At 36.6% G+C, this 17,502-nt stretch overlaps 1 protein-coding gene across 2 annotated transcripts in view; it reads right to left on the bottom strand.

Moving 5' to 3' along the window:
- Nucleotides 1–2,840: 2,840 nt before the first annotated feature.
- Nucleotides 2,841–17,502, bottom strand: part of AHR (aryl hydrocarbon receptor) — a 41,973-nt gene continuing 27,311 nt past the window's right edge. Inside the window, exons 4-11 of one of the 2 annotated variants that reach the window (XM_016217060.2) lie at nucleotides 17,278–17,367; nucleotides 15,036–15,159; nucleotides 13,940–14,070; nucleotides 12,134–12,336; nucleotides 11,157–11,266; nucleotides 10,455–10,596; nucleotides 7,654–8,881; nucleotides 2,841–4,945 (exon numbers count right to left, since the gene is read on the bottom strand). In XM_016217060.2, the coding sequence (XP_016072546.2) occupies nucleotides 4,802–4,945; nucleotides 7,654–8,881; nucleotides 10,455–10,596; nucleotides 11,157–11,266; nucleotides 12,134–12,336; nucleotides 13,940–14,070; nucleotides 15,036–15,159; nucleotides 17,278–17,367 (2,172 nt within the window). In that variant the 3' untranslated portion in view covers nucleotides 2,841–4,801. Of the gene's footprint in view, nucleotides 5,211–7,653; nucleotides 8,882–10,454; nucleotides 10,597–11,156; nucleotides 11,267–12,133; nucleotides 12,337–13,939; nucleotides 14,071–15,035; nucleotides 15,160–17,277; nucleotides 17,368–17,502 lie in introns of both variants that reach the window. The other variant, XM_016217061.2, reaches the window with a different exon arrangement.

Raw genomic sequence — 17,502 nt, 5'->3', positions numbered from 1 at the left:
TGCCTCTGCCTCTGACCCTCTTTCTCTAGTGTGTCACTTGAGTTTTCTTACGGCCTATGAAAATTGGTAGCAATGTCTTAAGTGTCCCTGTGACCCCACCTACAAAAGAAAGGACCTTCCATCTCCACAGGCCAAAGAGACAAGGTGGCCTGTTCAGGTCACAGGCAGCCGTAGGGACGGAATCTAGATTTGCACCCGAGTGAAGAGCACTTCCAGAGTCGGTCTTCCAACAGCCACCATGCAGGTGCTTTGCTGTGTTGCTTCACGCAGCTTATCTCGAGGGGCAGCAGAAAGTGAACCTTGTTAAGCAACCTCTACAAAGTATCACACACAGTTTGCTTTCGTATCTTTGGCCAAAACTGTATTAGCTACGCCTGTTCCACAAGAGAAGATGGAAAATGTAGTCTTTTTATCAGACTGACCTGAGAAAAGTTAGGGTTCTCTAGCTGAGGAGAGGAGATGCTGGTGGAGGTAAGGCTGCCACACACGGACAAGGTTTGTAGGGAGGCTCGTTATTTCACTTTTGTCACTTTTTCTAGCGAGACTGCTTATCAGAAAGAGTTTGGCCAGAGCTGTGGATTTAGAGTGGGCAATTCCAGAACACACGCAAAAGCAGTGCTGAAGCCCTGAAACCGAGGTCTAGGCTCATGGAGCAGGAGCAGTGGCGCTCAGGGCCTGGGGGCTGACGGGGAAGGAAGGGCTGGGGGGGAGGCTGGGATCAGGGGACCTCAGGCCGGCAGGAGTGAGGCGTCACCAGTGCTCAGTCTGAGCGTGGCGTCCTCAGCTGGCCTGGACAATAGGTTGTTATGGCTGATGGAGAGGAGCTATGGAAGCAAGGTCATTGGAAAGGGGGTCAGGGGATCACCCTGTCAGTGGGAAGGGCCACTGAGCTGGGGACTAAAAGCCACGATTCTCATCAACAGTAAACAGAATGAGGACTGGTGTCAGCACACGATTTACCTCCAGCTGAATAGAGGTTGTTTAGCTCTCAGGGAGGCTGCGATGTGACAATCAACAGACTTTTAAATTTAATAATGATTTTTCTTTTTATTATTTTTTATCCCTTTACCTCTCCACTTTGGTAACCATCAGCTTGCTCTCTGAGTCTGTTTTGTTTTAGATTCCACATTTAAGTGTAATCATACAGTATTTGTCCTCTGGCTTATTTTACTACCCTCTGGGTCCATCCATGTGACAAATGGCAGGATTTCACTCTTTTTTATTGCTGAATACTATTCCCTTGTGTATATATACGGCATCATCTTTACATTCATCTACTGCTAGACATCTAGGTTGTTTCCAGGTGTCGTCTATTATTACTAGTAATGTTGCAATGAACATAGGGATGTATCTAGTGTTTTTGTTTTCTTCGGATAAATACCCAGAAGTGGAATTGCTGGATCATATGGCAGTTCTATTTTTAATTTTTTGAGGAATCTCCATGCTGTGTTCTGCAGTGGCTGCACTAATTTACAATAGTGTACAAGGGTTCCCTTTTCTCTCTATCCTTGCCAGCCCTTGTTGATTTATTGATAGCCATTCTGTCGGCTGTGTGATGTCTCGTTGTGATTTTGATTTGCATTTCCCTGATGATTAGTGATGTTGAGCATCTTTTCATATGTCTGTTGGCCGTCTGTCCTCTTGGGACAAACGTCTATTCAGGTTCTCTGCCTAGGATGTTATGGGTTTTTATTTGATGGTCCTTTCTTACATTAGTAAACTGGAAGCAAGGTCACCTGCACACACTGGGAGAAAACTCAGCGAGGTATTACCTGCCCCTGGAGGTAGCTAACGTCCCTGGGTCAGTGCTCGGCAGGTTTGGCAAAAAGGGGCAGCTGACGCCATTCATGGTGCCAGAAGCCATTTGAGTGAAAGGAGAGATCAGAAATCTGATTATCTGGATTTTTACTTGAAAAAAGACTTAGTATTCGTTTTTCTAAAATGCTCGAAATTAATTATAATGCTACCTCAGTATGTTTATATATTAGGTTGTTGAGAAAAATGATTGTAAAGGATAAGCATAAAACATAAATACAATTGCTGCTAGAATAAAACACTTTTTCTCAGGAATTTTTCTTCAGACAATTTCAATTACAGAATTCTTGGCGAGTATTTAGGAGTTATAAATTTAACACCAAAGGCTTATATTCCATTTGTGTGTGAGAGTGTGTAGGGCCATATTTTCTAATCTAGGCACAAAATATAACTAACATGGGTTAGGGTTAGAATCGTCCATTTCCGAAGCAGTTTAAATCGATAGTGTTACTGGAAGTTTTAATATTCAGATCAAAACCAATACATGTAGGGGCAAAACTCTATAAGAAATTTATGAATTACTGACTTAACATATCCTTAAATATTATAGTTTGCCTTTAACATAGTTATAATACTATACTATAAATACTAATATCCTTTATATGAACCAGAAAGAATTTACATTAAAACATATTAATACTTGATTATTTTATTACCATATATTATTATATACAATTTTATTTGATAACAGTAAGGATATTATAAATCATATTTTAAAAATGTATGCATGGCATATGTAAAGCAGTAACATTTAGGAGCAAAGAGAAAAGCCATGAAAACATTTACCTACAAGTTAGTAATACTGAAAAACACTAGGTTTGTGCATAGTAATGACTGAAGGCGTCCTACTCCATCAGAAAACTGGTGCATTCTCAGGTACTGTCAGAACCACTTGGTGTAGGAAAAGTTCAATCAGACGCATCCAGTTCCGCAGACGTGCACACCACCTAAAATCTCTCAACACGGCAGTACCCAGAGCCTTCTCTCCTTGTTTTGGCACACTCAGCAATGCAGACAAAGGCGTGTTTGGTTTGATGTATTTTATTATTCTCAGATAAGCTTTAGTTATTTTATAGAGATAAGAATATACAATAGTGCTTTAAAAATTTTTAATTTTATAAGTGTATAGTCATATTCACAATTTAATAAGCCTATTTTCCACTAAACAATTCACCCTGTAACATAAGGGGAGACGAACAAAAATGGCTTAATGATTTATATGTAAAACTGGATTATTAATCTAGACCACTGGTCTAAATCTTTGGTGACACCTCAGGCTGGAAACAAATTATGAAATGTTTTAGGCAAATGTTGTTTTCAACACTTACACTGATTCTACAGATTCAAAATTTTGACTAGAAAATGCATACAACTGACATACATACTGTCTGAAGCCACTTTATGTACATTAACTTACAAAAACAAAAAAATGTATTTTAATACTACATCTCAGCTTGGGATTCCATCATGTTTTTATACAATACATGCAAAAGACATCACGTTGAATAAAAGAATGGCAGGTGGTGGCACTTCTTTTAAATCACCTGAGGACAGTAGTTAGTAGGGAGATTAATTTGCCTTACTGATAATAAAGGTCATCCTATCATAGAAACAACCTAATGTTTGAAATTAATAAAACTGCACAGTTTTCTTTTTCGTAATACCAATTTAAAGCAGTTGCATTCACAATTTAAGACTGATAAAATATATAAAACCCAAATTACTTATGTGCATATAAAATATGGAATATTTTTAAATGAAAAATTCAAAATATTTTACAAATAATTTTGTTCATTATAAAGCATACAATGCACCATTCATTTCATTCATAACAATACTTTGCACCAAACATTGCTATAGTCAATCTTAACACTCCTCAAATATGAGAAAAACAAAGTTTCCACTGTACTAAGAAGTGAAATTTGTAAAGTCAACATACTATTATCTTAAAATATTACAGATCTAAAACACTTTGTAAAAAATTTATACACAGTGAAATGGGTGCTTTGCCTTAATTTACAGAACGACTGAGAAACAAAGCTCCTGCTTGTCATCGCAGGTAGGTAAACGTGGTTGCCTTTACTTCAGCACTTTTTTCACACTGCACCATTCCCCTCGACTACCAGGGTGCAGATTTAGTAGAGGTAAACGGTGGTATATCGCTTTCTTCTGAAAACACTGTGGACATTTTAGTGCTGCTGTTTATGCATATTTATATAGTAATTAAGAAGTAATTTGAAAAGACATTTTACTTTCAAAATTTTTCAACATAAGGCACATGGCAACATTTAAAGTCTAGAAGCAACTAGATTATATAATAAATCTTTCAAATCATTATTTGTTCTTTACCTGAAGAAAGTAGGTGAGTAGTGCAGTTAAAACATGCCTGGATTAATAAAGAGGATTGAGTCTAAGAAATGCAAATAATATTTGTGCATAGAATGTTATTAATCTGAAAGAAAAAGCGTATTTTATATAAAATATACGTCCTACAGTGTTATAGGTAGAAAAAACTGGGAGGCACTGACATTAACTTTGAGATTATCTTTCTACAAAAGCACCGAACCATTTATTTTAACATCTGAGATACATGCAGAACCTAAAAACATTAGGAACAGTTTAGTTGGCAACTTTGTACTTCGAGAACGGAGGATTCAGAAGTTGAAAACTCAAAGCATTTCTTTATTCCAAGAGAAATAACTCCGAGAGTCTTAAATTTTGTAGTCTGCGGCGCTCAGGATGTGAAATGTAGATAGTATCTCACCAGTCTGTGACAGCACACTTTTCATTTGAATGACTATAGTATATGTAATCTTGATATGTTTTTAACTTTTCTTTAAAAATCATTAAAATGTGGTTTGGTATTAACAACATATATCAATGCCTCCGTGTGAACTTGCTGATGTCCAGCAATGACAGTTTCAGTAACTGTAATCTTTCACCAACAAAATCTAAACCAAAGCCAAGGTAAAAATTGGGCTTGGAATTACAGAAATCGACTGGATGTCAAATCAGGGAAAGGTCTGGCTTCTGATGGGTGATGAAGGGACTGAAGATGTGTGGTAGTCAGAGTATTTTTTATAGTATTTAACTCAGCTGGATAGATTTCATTTAAAACTCCATTCTGAAACTGAAAACAAAAATAGCAACACAATTTATTATTAAGAATGGATCTTTAAAGTATTTTTAAAATCTTCACTCTACATGATGTTAAACTTCAAATAACCTGGTTGCTGCTAAATTTTAAATCACTCGATGAAAACATACTGAGCACATACATTAGCACATTTATAACCTTTTGGTTTCTCCAATAGCTGACACAGATGAGTAACATGACTGTTTCACGTGAGATTCGGCATTCCACGAACCAGGAGGGCATCTGATCAATGGGTTGCCTTAGAAGGGAAGCAGTCATAAATCACACTTACACAGTGTGGGGCAAAAGGAGGTTTACAGTTGTGAGTCCACGATACACGAGTTTATTCTTGCATTATTTTCCATACAAACAATTGTAAACCTACTTTTTCCCCCTACCCTGTATATTTGCTTTTCAAATTCTGTGAACCAGGGAACTTATTACATTTGAGATTACTCCACTAAAACTGCAGATGACCTAATAAGACTTTGCTAAAAGGGGCTAGTTCTGATTTGCTAGAGGTTTCTAATATTCCTAAAATATTATACCATGGGTATGAATTCCTAAACTAATTTCTTGTACCATCCTTTTAATTAGTAAATACCACTATAATTACTGTCCTAATTACAGAATCAAGTTATTCTTTCTTGCCATCTTAAAATGAAATTATCTGGTTTCCATAACTGCTACTGGAGAAATGGGAAGGACACAGAGATAGTTCTGTAGGGCTTTATAGATGACAGAGCCTTTAGAGTATATAGTTAATGAGAGCTGCAGACACTTTCAAACATTAAATTCATATCCTTAATTCCTTCAAATAAAATCTACCTTTCTAAAGCCTATGTAACATTAGGCTTCACTTATCAAAATGATGATTATTTCAAAGGTCCTCCAAAACACATATTAAAAACCACATAATTAGACCTTCAGTAAATGGCACCTCTGTCAAGTCTTCAAAAGGAAGGTAGTATTATTTGCCTAGAGAATGTTGTGTTTTATATAAATCACTTTCATCAGTCATAACGTGGGCCAGCAATTCTCTTTAAACATTGTCCAGAGCAGTGCTGTTCAACAGAAGTGAGCCACATATGTAATTTTAATTTTTCCAGTAGCCACATTGAAAAGTAAAATGTTAATATATTTTACTTGCCCGGGCAGGCGTGGCTCAGCAGTTGAGCATTGACCTAGGATCCAGGAGATTGTGGTTCGATTCCCCATCAGGGCACATGCCCGGGTTGTGGGCTCCATCCCCAGCAGGGGGTGTGCAGGAGGCAGCCGATCAATGACTCTCATCATTGATGTTTCAACTCTCTCTCTCCCTCTCTCTGAAATCAAAGATATATTTAAAAAATATATATATGTAAATATATATTTTTTACTTAACCGAATATAGCTGTAATTTATTTCAACATGAAAATAATAAAAGGTTCTTTTTTCAAATTAAATCTCCAAAATTGGCATGTATTTTACACTTACAGCTCACCTGGGACTAGCCACATATAGAGTAGTTCCCCTGCAGAGAGGGGAGAGGAAGGTCTACACAATTCTTATTATTCACAAAGAACTAACACACAATAGTGAAGGGATCACTATCAAGGACTCAGGAGCCCTGTTCAAAATGTAAAATTACATAAATAAGTTCTCTAACAATTTACTCAAGAGTATATAAACCTACCCATGCTTAACTTCATGGCAATGTTGTGAAACAGACTGTAACTGAATATTAAATTTTAATACAATTAAAGGATGTCAGGAATGAAAAGAAGAAACTTCACTGCCCTTTTCTGCCATTTCTCATATACAATCAGACTAAATCAAATGTATGAAAGAAAAAACCATCAGGGACAAAGATCCAGTAACACTGTGAAATGACTATACTCTAATACACAGTCCATAGAGAACAACTTAATTTTAGTCAAAACTAAATTTTTAAATACATTTTAAAATGAACGATTTTTTTAATGGAAAATCGTAAAAGCAAACATGCTCAATTCCTGGGTGGCCAAAGAGAGCACATATAATCAGGTTAACTTTTTTTTAAGTGATTGTTTTTCGATTTAAAGTGTGCTTGCTGCTGGGAGGGTCCTGATGACACATTTAAGCAATAAAAATACAGTATCAACCTCAAGTCCCATGACAGAAAGACAGCCAAGTTACCCCATTTTTAAGAACGTCAGAAAAAACATTTCACCTTAAGGCGTAAAAGGTGGCCGATAAGACAGGTTGCTAGAGAGGAAGAAGGTGCCTGGGCCTAAATTCCAGGCATCATCAGGGCAAAGGCATGCGAAGAAACACACCTACATTGCTTTTCACTTAACTTAAGCTATATATTAAAACACTGAGAAATTATTTTTAAAAATTCAAATATATTTTTGAAGTTTGAATTTTTAAGATGTAATTTTAAAGCAGCAAGCTAAATCAAAATCTCTATTTTAAACAATATACTTTGAACTAATGTCACCTGGTAACTTAAGGATACATTCACGTCACTTTAGCCCTTGATTTCTTTTTCCTTTACAATTCAGGTTAATATGATAACCTGTGTCTGTAACATCCTGGAAAAGTACTGGCTTATAAAAAAAAGTAGTCCCAGACATAATTAGAAATGCTCTCTGACATAAACAATTTAGATAAGATTTCAACTCATGTATTTATAATGTAAGAAGAATCACTGAAAGGGTTTAGTTTGATAACATCCTTACCTTGGTCAAAAATGCCTGTGGCCCTGGCTGGGTTAGATTGTACTGCATCTGAGCCACACTGCTTTGCTGAGGCTCCAGCTGACATGGGTACATGGACACAGCCCCGGCATAACATGTCTGCGAAGTTACCACAGGTGACTGTGGATTTAATTCATGCTTTTGGTTTTCAGGAACTTGCAAGCATGTGACGAAATCTTCTAAATTAGCAGTAGTAGTAGGGTATGGGGATGGTTCAAAATTCCCCATGGGAAAGTCTAGCTGTGTCCCCTTGGGCTGTTGTGGTAACACAGACTGATTACAGGCAATAAAGTTCTGTGTATAAGGCACAGTATCCGCCTCAGATTTGTAGGGAAACCCTTGATTAGTCCCAGGTAAGTCTGAAAAGACATTATACTGTTGTATACTGTCTTGCTGAGGACAACCAAAAGGCACGGACTGGTTGGAGCTCCAGTTTGCAAACATGCCATTGACTTGCATGTGCTTCATTTTGTGGCACAGTTGCTGCTGCTGCTGCTGCTGCTGTAGCTGCTGCTGCTCTAACTGCAGGTGCTCCTGGACCATACAGCTTGAGTTTAGCGCTGTGGGCGGCTGCTGCTGGTAACCCTGACAAACGAAGGTAGACTTATTTAAAGAATCTTGGACGAACGTCAGGATTTCATCTGTTATGTCAACGTCTCTGAAGTCATCCTCACCAGAAAAGTCAGTTCTGAAAAATTCCTCATTCTGCTGCATGTGTTTAATGTCTTCAAAATCGATGCCGAGGTGTTTCATAATGCTGTACAAGTCACAATTTTTGTTGTCTGGGAAGAGGCCTCCATGACCTTCAGAGAGTGTCAGGTTCATTTCCTGAGACTGACCCATCTGTTCATGTTTCAGGATATCATTCCCCATTGATGCAATACTGTCTTGCCAATCACTGCATTTGTTCATGGATTCATTAAAAAAGTTTCTGTCGAAAGATGCACTATTTGAAGCAGGGCAGAGATAAACAGACTCATCTTGTTGCATGATGGCACTCAAGAGAGAACTGGGATGGGGAGAGTCCTTATTCAGAGTTGACTGGGTAGCAGAATCTTTTCCACCAGCCCCATTTTTAGTCCTCACTGGTAAGGGATCCATCATGGGAGGAGAGGGGTTGGTTATCTCGTACAGCAGAGCTTCTCCAGTGGCAAACATGAAAGGCAGCTTCAAATCGCGTTTCTTCAGATGCTCTGTTCCTTCTTCATCTCTAAAAGCAGCAAGCAAAATAGATTGTCATTGACAGCAGGGAACAAAAACTTTATTTTGACATACATTTTCTGATGACTAGTGCTATGAAATTGTTTTTAAAAAAATATTTAAATGATTTAGAATTTGTCTAAAAACAGTATAGTCATTAATTCCACAGGTATACCCCTACCTGATATCCTACCAAAAAAATCCCATGTGGAATAAAGATCCAAATATAAAAACAAACTACGATATTGGGACTCCTGAGTGGGAGAGGTATCTAAATAAAATGCAAAGCCCAGAAGCTATAAAAGGAAAAGATTAGCATAATTTACAATATGAAAATTATGTATGTGTACATATACACAAACATCATTTAAAACAGCACTGCAAAAACTTCAAATATCTAGGAATAGAATCATCAATAAAAGAGGTCCCAGACTCACCTAAGAAAAATACAACCCATTATTGAGATAAAGACATAGGGGTACATGGTTATGTAGTATTTACCTAAGTATATGTACATACATTCACCATGTTCATGGGTAGGAATATTAAGTATTATAAAGATGTTAATTCTCCCAAGACGAGCTATAGTTTCAGTGTAATCCCATGTATAGATTTGGGATTACACTGTAATCCCTTTAGATATTCTAGTGGGAACTGATAACTGATTTCTAAAATGTATATGAAAGCATAAAGGGGTCAGGAAGAGCCAACGTGATCTTGAAGGAAAACAAAAAAATCTCAAACGAAGTGAAGGGCATATACTCAGATATCAAGACTTAATAAAACAATGTGTTCTTAGTGCAAAAATAGACAACTAGACCAATGAACATAACAGAGTCCAGAAAGAGAACCATCATCTGATCAAAACACAGTGCAGTGGAGAAAAGATGGCTTTTTCAATATATGTTACTGGTCAACTGGACATACATATCCAACTTTTTTTTAAATTGTTAAATAGTAGATAAGCTTTCATTTTAATCTAAAAATGCACCCTTATCCATTAATACACTCACCATGGATGATCTGGGATGTTTATGATTCCCCACCCGCCCCTGCAAAAATTACAACCTAAAATATAAACATAAAACTTTATGGCACTATAAATTATGGCTAGAGGCACTGCTTCATAAATACTGTAGGGTTTTAATAGATATAAGGAGAAAAAAATGATCTCGATTCTTACTTCGAAGCCACATACAAAAAATCAATTCTCTAGAAAAAACTTACAATGCACGTATTTCACAAAATACTCATTTCCAGAATATGTAACTTAAAAATCACTGCTTGCTTAGAAAACATATGCTAAGCAAAGTACTGTTGTCTTTTTATTTTACAGATGGCACTAGCTTTTCATATTTCCTGCACATACCCAGGATAAAACCCTAACGTTTCCTTTCACTGTTCTCCTCCCAAAGCTCTAAATATTTAGCTGTTTAATAAAGTCTGTTAATTCTATCTTCTCAATGCCCTTCACCTATGCCTTCTTATTTCTATACGTATTATTTAAGTTTTCAGGAGCATTTATAAACCAAAGTGTTATTAAAATAAACAATTAACAGCAAGCATTCTGTCTTTGTACTTACGTCAGAGGTCTCTGAGTTGCAATGATATAATCTGGTCTTCCATTTTTATAAACCAAGCGGGCGTTAGACTGGACCCAGGTCCACCGATTGTCTTTGGTAAGAAGCCTGAACACTACCATGCCACTCTCTCCGGTCTTAATCACTAAAATAAAATAAAAAATTATCAAACCCCAAATCAACATATTAAAGAAAATCTCTGAAACAAGCCCCCCTAACATATTTCCAGGCGTATTTATCACCAAAGATGATAAATATCTTGACAACTTTTTAACAGTACGTTAAAAATGCATGGATATAGTTCTTGGGAGTTATTTTTCCTATTTCAGACTAAATTTATAATTTAAAAGGTTAAGGGGAAGATTTTATAACAGACAATTCTAGGAACACATGACATTATAGAGTACAGTTTTGGGGGAAAAAGATAAAAATTGTTTTAATTCTAAATAGGAAATGTTTATGAATGAATAATTATACCATCAAAAAAACTCCTGAGAAAAACATGGTACAAAATAGTCATTTTCATAGTAAACTATTCTATATTCCTGTGTGGCAGCTGCAGAGCAGTTAAGAGTATAACTCAGGTTAATCACAAGGCATGATTCTGAGTAGAAGATCATCCAGTTTCTTTATGTAATAATTTGAAGCATGCACTAGAGTATATGCCCTTTTTTATGGACATGTTCACGAGGAACTACAACTCACTCCGGATATGGTACTCAGCACAATAAAGCATGTCAGCAGCATGAACAAACTGGTATCCTGATCCTCTCATGCACAGCTCTGCTTCAGTGTAGCCTAAAACGAGTTTTCCTCTGTTAAAAAATAAAATGTAACATAAATGAAGGAACCAACATAATTTCATCAGCTATATGCTATTTTCGGCGATAGGTTTTACTAATTAGCAGAATGTAAAATTTTACATGAGCAGGTAGAAAAAATTAACCAAATTTATGTAACTGTTCTCTTTTGCTTATAGCATTTTCTTCTCCTGAATAAAGACCATGAAAGTTAAAGATAAATCCAACAGAGTAGACTGCATAGAAAACACAATCTTTAGTAAAAAATCTAGAATGCTTATATTCCATTTTTGAGGGGCAGGGTTTTTCAAACCTCTCTGTATTTCCATATTAGGAGAAAAGCAATTATATGCTTTTTAAATATGTTTTTGTATTGACTTGAGAGAAAGAGAGACAGAAACATCAATGAGAAACATCGGCCAGATGCCCCCTACCGGGGACCGAGCCTGAAACCTGGGCATGTGCCCTGGAATCAACCCCAGCAACTTCTTAGTTCATGAGTCGACGACCAACCATGGAGCCACACCGGGCGGGCATGGTAAGTTTTGATATACATGAATGCTTAATATCATACTCCTGATATTAAGTTACTAAACTTCTAGGGCTAAGAATCAAATAAAGTTTATGCAATTTAAAAATGTAAAACAATCTTATTAAGCACATCATCTTTTTTATATAGAAACTGGGGCAAGTATTGTAAAAAATTATGATTTTGTGAGTCTGATAAATTTTAAAAGAAAGATACTGAAAGAGTATAAATAATAGCTACTATAATAATATACAATATTATAATCTACGCTATGTTTTACATGCTAAGAGAGACTTACTGCATTGTACAGTATATACACCTGATAAAAATGAAGCTGAAAACGTTTTACTTACTTGGCATCACAACCAATAGGTGTAAAGTCTAGTTTGTGCTTTGTTCTAAAGATGAAGTTTTTGGTTCGAATTTCAAGTATGGATGGTGGCTGAAGTGGAGTAGCTATGGCAAACAGCGCTAGCTGAGGGGGAAGCACTGACCCATCTTTCCCTTTCTTGTTCTGGCCATGAAGATACTTTAACCTCCCTTGGAAATTCATTGCCTTAAAAAACCAAAAACAGTTCATTAAAATCAACAGTTTAAAATTGTTCCTTTTAAAAGGCTCAGTCATGGTAACATCCAGGGTTCCTGAGGCTGACAACTGCTACTTTCTTTCATTCCTTTCTCCACAGAAAGCCTGTTAAAACGATCCCAAAATGTAGGATGAGGACCATCTTGAAGGACAGAGAAGTGAACCACTCCTGGCTTTTTAATGGTCACAAGAACCACCTGTATCATTTTCTAGGCGTGAAAATGCCCCATCACTGACACCTAGTAGAGCTCCTTGCACCCATGCACTCAATACATATTTCCTCACTGAGAATGGTGACCAAGTCATCAAGTACAGATTAATTTTCAAACACATATTAGCTATATTCCACAGCTCATATTGTATTTCATAGCTCATGGTAATCTTTCATCTAAAGATAAAATACAACTTTATTAAGATTTGATTATCTGTTTCAAATTCCTGATATTTCACAAAAGTAATATACAACACACCTTCTAGTCTCTTTCTCCTGTGCTGGTGGAGTGTGCTATCTTTTCTGGGGGGCTGGGAGTACACTGGGATAGCTATGCTGCCTTCTGTTTTCTAAATAAAAAAAGAGGGCAAGTTTTGACAAAGATTTTCATGCCTCTTCCATGTATGAGAGGCAGCCTAGGAAGATGAATTTTGCAATTTGATGAACTCTAAGATGAATGGAACTAGATCGTCTAACAAAGGGTTCAATGATCCTCTGCACTGGGGATGACGGCATAATATGTGCCTTTCATAAAGGCTCTGAAAAGTCCTGCAGTAAGAAAACCCGTTTAAATATGAGAACTAATTGTCCCAAACTTATTTGGGCACTTTTTTTTTAGAGTGTGCCATCTTAAGAGTACAGATGATGGAGAAGACAGACCATCTGCATTCTTAGTATCCTGCCTCAGCCGCTCGGTGGTGATCCTACCCAGGTGTTCAGACGACGCAACAGCATCTCATGCCACACGACGATTCTGCAATCATGAATAAACCACCACTTTTCTACATGGCAGTTACTCTACCCATATGGAAAAGGCCAGGATAATTTCTCTGTCTAGAAGGCATTACATCCAAGGAGGGTAAACATTCTGCTATTAAAGGATACATAATTCTTCATCATATACCTAAAAAGTCATAAAAACAGGGAAAATACAAGGTTCTATGTTATTTCCCTCAATCTTTGACGGCACCCTAAAGGATAGGGTTTTGGAGTTACAGAAAAGATTCAAAAATCAGAAATAATGATATTTTAAAGTTACTTTTTTTTTTTCAATATATTTTTATTGGTTTCAGAGAGAGAGAAACATCAATGATGAGAGGGAGTCATTGATCGGCTGCCTCCTGCAAGCAATCTGGGCATGTGCCCTGGCCGGGAATCGAACCACGATCTCCTAGATCACAGGTCAATGCTCAACAGCTAAGCCACGCCACCCGGGCAAAGTTACTTTTCTTTATCAAATTATTTGATGAAGTAGATTTTTAAAACAGAACTCAAATATAACCAAAGAATACTGGTTTCATTTAATCTTTTAGTTCTATAAAATAATAGCGAACGCCAGGATCATAAGATTTTGTACCTTACCAGAAAACCAGATGAATTATCCAGGAGACACCTTAGTCGGCATATGAAGCACCTCTCCATAAACAAAGAGTTTTCTGGGGGAAGCTGGTCTGGGCTATAGTACACTGCTGGCTGTGGGAGGCCATTAGCTTCTGTAAAAATAACAGCAACACAAAATTTTTATTTTCCATTTTGCTGTAAAGTGTTTGCATAGTTGAAATTTGTGTTAATTTCTAAATTAGAGTCTGTACAAAAAGATAATCATTTTCAGAAGAGCTAATGAAAAGAAACTAAAACTTACTGAAAATCACTTTTATCTCATAGAACAACTTGACCTCAGTTTTGTTATTTCTATTGGCTTATCACTGCCGACAATTTCCACATTTTTAACACCAATGCCATCTTTTTTTTTTCTATTTAACACTTCCATGAACTTCTGAAAACACTGTTTGCATTGGGAAAAATTTTTTTATACTTGGATGTGCTAGTTTTCTTTTTGATTTTGTGCCTTTTAAACACAGAACAATTTACACACACTCCAGTATCGGCCTTGTACATTCCTTCCCATCTTCCACAACAGCATGAGTAATTTTATAAATTTATGAATGAGTATGCAACACTTTCCCACTTGATAGTCTTCAATGGCTGTCACAATATTCCTTAGATTTATTCATTTTTGATTAATATAAAATACTATATAAATCAAATCAAACAAGATAAAAAATAAAATCATTCATTTTTTTGGGGGAAGAAACAATATCCCTTAGTTCACCAATCTCTTTGTGACCTGCAGCTAGAGACACACGGCTTTCTACTACTTTCCTACCTTCACCAAGGAGTTCTATGACCCTATAGGTTCTCTACCTCCTTCCATAGAATTATATTAAAAACATCACAGCTATCTTTTTTTAAATTTACTTATTTTAGAGAGTGGGAGGGAGATGGAGGGAGAGAAAGAAATATCGATTTGTTGTTCCACTTATTTATGCATTCCTTGATTAGTGTATGTACCCTGACTGGAAATCAAACCTACAACCTTGGTGTATCTGGATGATGCTCTAACCAACTGAGCTACCTGGCCAGAGCCCAAAGCTATTTTTCGATAAAACATTCTTACCATCAATTCTTTGTCCAGAGTCTATACACTGTGAAGGGTTTAATGCCCAGTGTAGCTGACGCTGAAATTCAGCTCTGTCTTCAGTATGGATAAGTTCATACACACTCTGATGTATGACATCAGACTAAGGGGGAAAAAATACAAAGAAATAAAACAACAGTACTGATTTAAAAAATAAATGACTTACTAAGGTAATTTCAGAACCTAGCTAGATTAGCGAGCGCTTGTTAGTGATGATGAAAGAACCAAATGGATTGCAAAGCTCTCCAGTCATCCAAGACAGGAAAAGCTAGAAATAGACTAGCACTGTAATTGATAAGCCGAAAGTTATTTGCCACATGAAGGTTTTTCAAATAAGTCACTTCGCCACTCCTTAATTGCATCATATTAAGTTCTGCTTATTTTTATGCCTTTTTGATCTTTTAAGTCCTATTTTTTCACAAAACCTCATCTGAGCACCCAGTTGTCTGACTTCTCTAAGCTAAATAGTTCATTATGTATTTTCTGCACTGTTCTCTAACAGTTTTCTGAAGACTGAATTACTCCAAGTAGACTCCGGAGGGTAAGGGATGCCTTTACGAGGCCAGGATCCTTCCTCTGCCTCTTGCCCCTCAGCACTAACTACAGTGCTGAGCCCTTAACCATTTTTCTACCTTTTTTTTTTACTGCAACTCTTGGTACTGGAAACATTTTCTATCTGTCACATGTGTACATATACATACATGGAAAAATGCTTCACAAAACACTGTGTGTGATAACATTTTGTATTCTATTTAATTCCATTCTAAGCAACTAAAAGGAAGGGTTGATGGTGATGCACTAAACAATGTTATTACCCACAAAGGAGTGACCGACCACTTGAAGTTCAATGGTACCTAAACCACCACCCATGTCGGGCACAAACGTTTTCTTAAAGAGCTTCTAGGCTAATGTGTACATATGAGAAAAAAATCGATTGGGAAATAGTGAATCTCTTTGATTTCTTGACTGTTAGGGATCGCATTATCAAATCATTAAGATAACTAGGTAATTAAGTTTCAAACAGACATTAGTGTATTTTTTTTTAAATTTAAAAAGTCTGAAAGCAATTCTAACTCTGGGTCAGCAAAATTAGCTTCAGGAATACCTTCAGAAACTGCGGTAGTAGCCAGATTCCACTACTTTAGCTATCTAGAGAAATCTCCCTATGAACTTGACCTTCTAACAAACTGTCTCTGTGGCAGCCATTACACACTTGCTGGAGTTACCATCTGAAACAGACTGGAGCACACACACTCCCTTTAACACAAACCTTTAGTGGCTTCCACTGTGTATAAATCATAGATTAATCTTCATTTTATATAATAGTGTAAACAGTGCTCCTCAAACCAGCAGTCTTAACATCACCTGCGAGCTTGTTAGAAATGCAAATTCACAGGCCCCACTCTGATCTACTGAGTCAGAATACCCGGGTTTGAGGCCAAAGATTTTATAAAATTTTATCGAGTTCTTCAGGTGAGTCTTATGCAGGTTAGAATTTAGGAACTATTGATACATACATATAGCTAGCATTCAAGTACACTTACCAACTGTGCTCAAATCAATCACATCTTATATTCTTTTTCCCCAAGTACACCAAACACCTTATTTACTAGTCCACTTATTCACTACTCACTCAGTAGCAACACACCAGACACGTTCACCTCCTTGAAGGACTTCCAGTCTGCTGCTTCCAGTACTTCTGTCTTGTCTCTGTGTTCCCTCCACAACTGTGAACCCACCTGAATCCTACACTTTCTTTAAGTTAGCTTAAATATCATTTCCTTCAGGAAAGCTTTCATAATCCCCACAGATCATAATGAAAGGTCTAAGCCATGGAATTGTGCTTGTCCCTTTACATATCACCTCATTCATCTCATAGCTGTCCTATGTCCTCTACCTCCCATACTAGTTATTTGGCAAATATCCTCTTGCCTGCCCCATTCAAACCCCATCTGCCCCTTACCTGAACATTTCTTTTATATGAGAGTTCCTTAGTAAGTGAAAGAAGAAACACAATATCCATAAAGCCCATAAACATTTAAGGAAATTATAATGTAGTAAATTATTAATAGTATATATTAGCTGAAAATACAATTCTTATTCTATAGCACATATTTTAATTGATATTTTATATATACAAATTATCAATTGTGTCCCTAAAGTATAAGACAGATAAAAAGAAAATTTAAAAGTTTTTAGTGACCTAAAAAAAAGTATTTACCTGCTGAAATCCCAGGTAGTCTTGTATAGTAGAAGAAGCATAAAAGACCAGAGCATCTGTAGTGACAACCAACACAAAGCCATTCAGAGCCTGCAAGGAAAGAAGTTATAAAATTAGTAATGTGACTAACTGATAATATTGTCACTCATAAATACTGACTTCAATTAAAGCTGTTACTTTTATTGCTGAAAAAAGTCACTTTAAAATGGCTAAAATGATGACAGC

Source organism: Miniopterus natalensis, chromosome 10, assembly GCF_054644295.1.
Source record: "Miniopterus natalensis isolate mMinNat1 chromosome 10, mMinNat1.hap1, whole genome shotgun sequence".
In the NCBI taxonomy this organism is placed as follows: Eukaryota; Metazoa; Chordata; class Mammalia; order Chiroptera; family Miniopteridae; genus Miniopterus; species Miniopterus natalensis.
The sequence above is the reverse complement of the archived record's forward strand: the minus strand, read 5'-3'. Positions and strand labels throughout refer to the sequence as shown.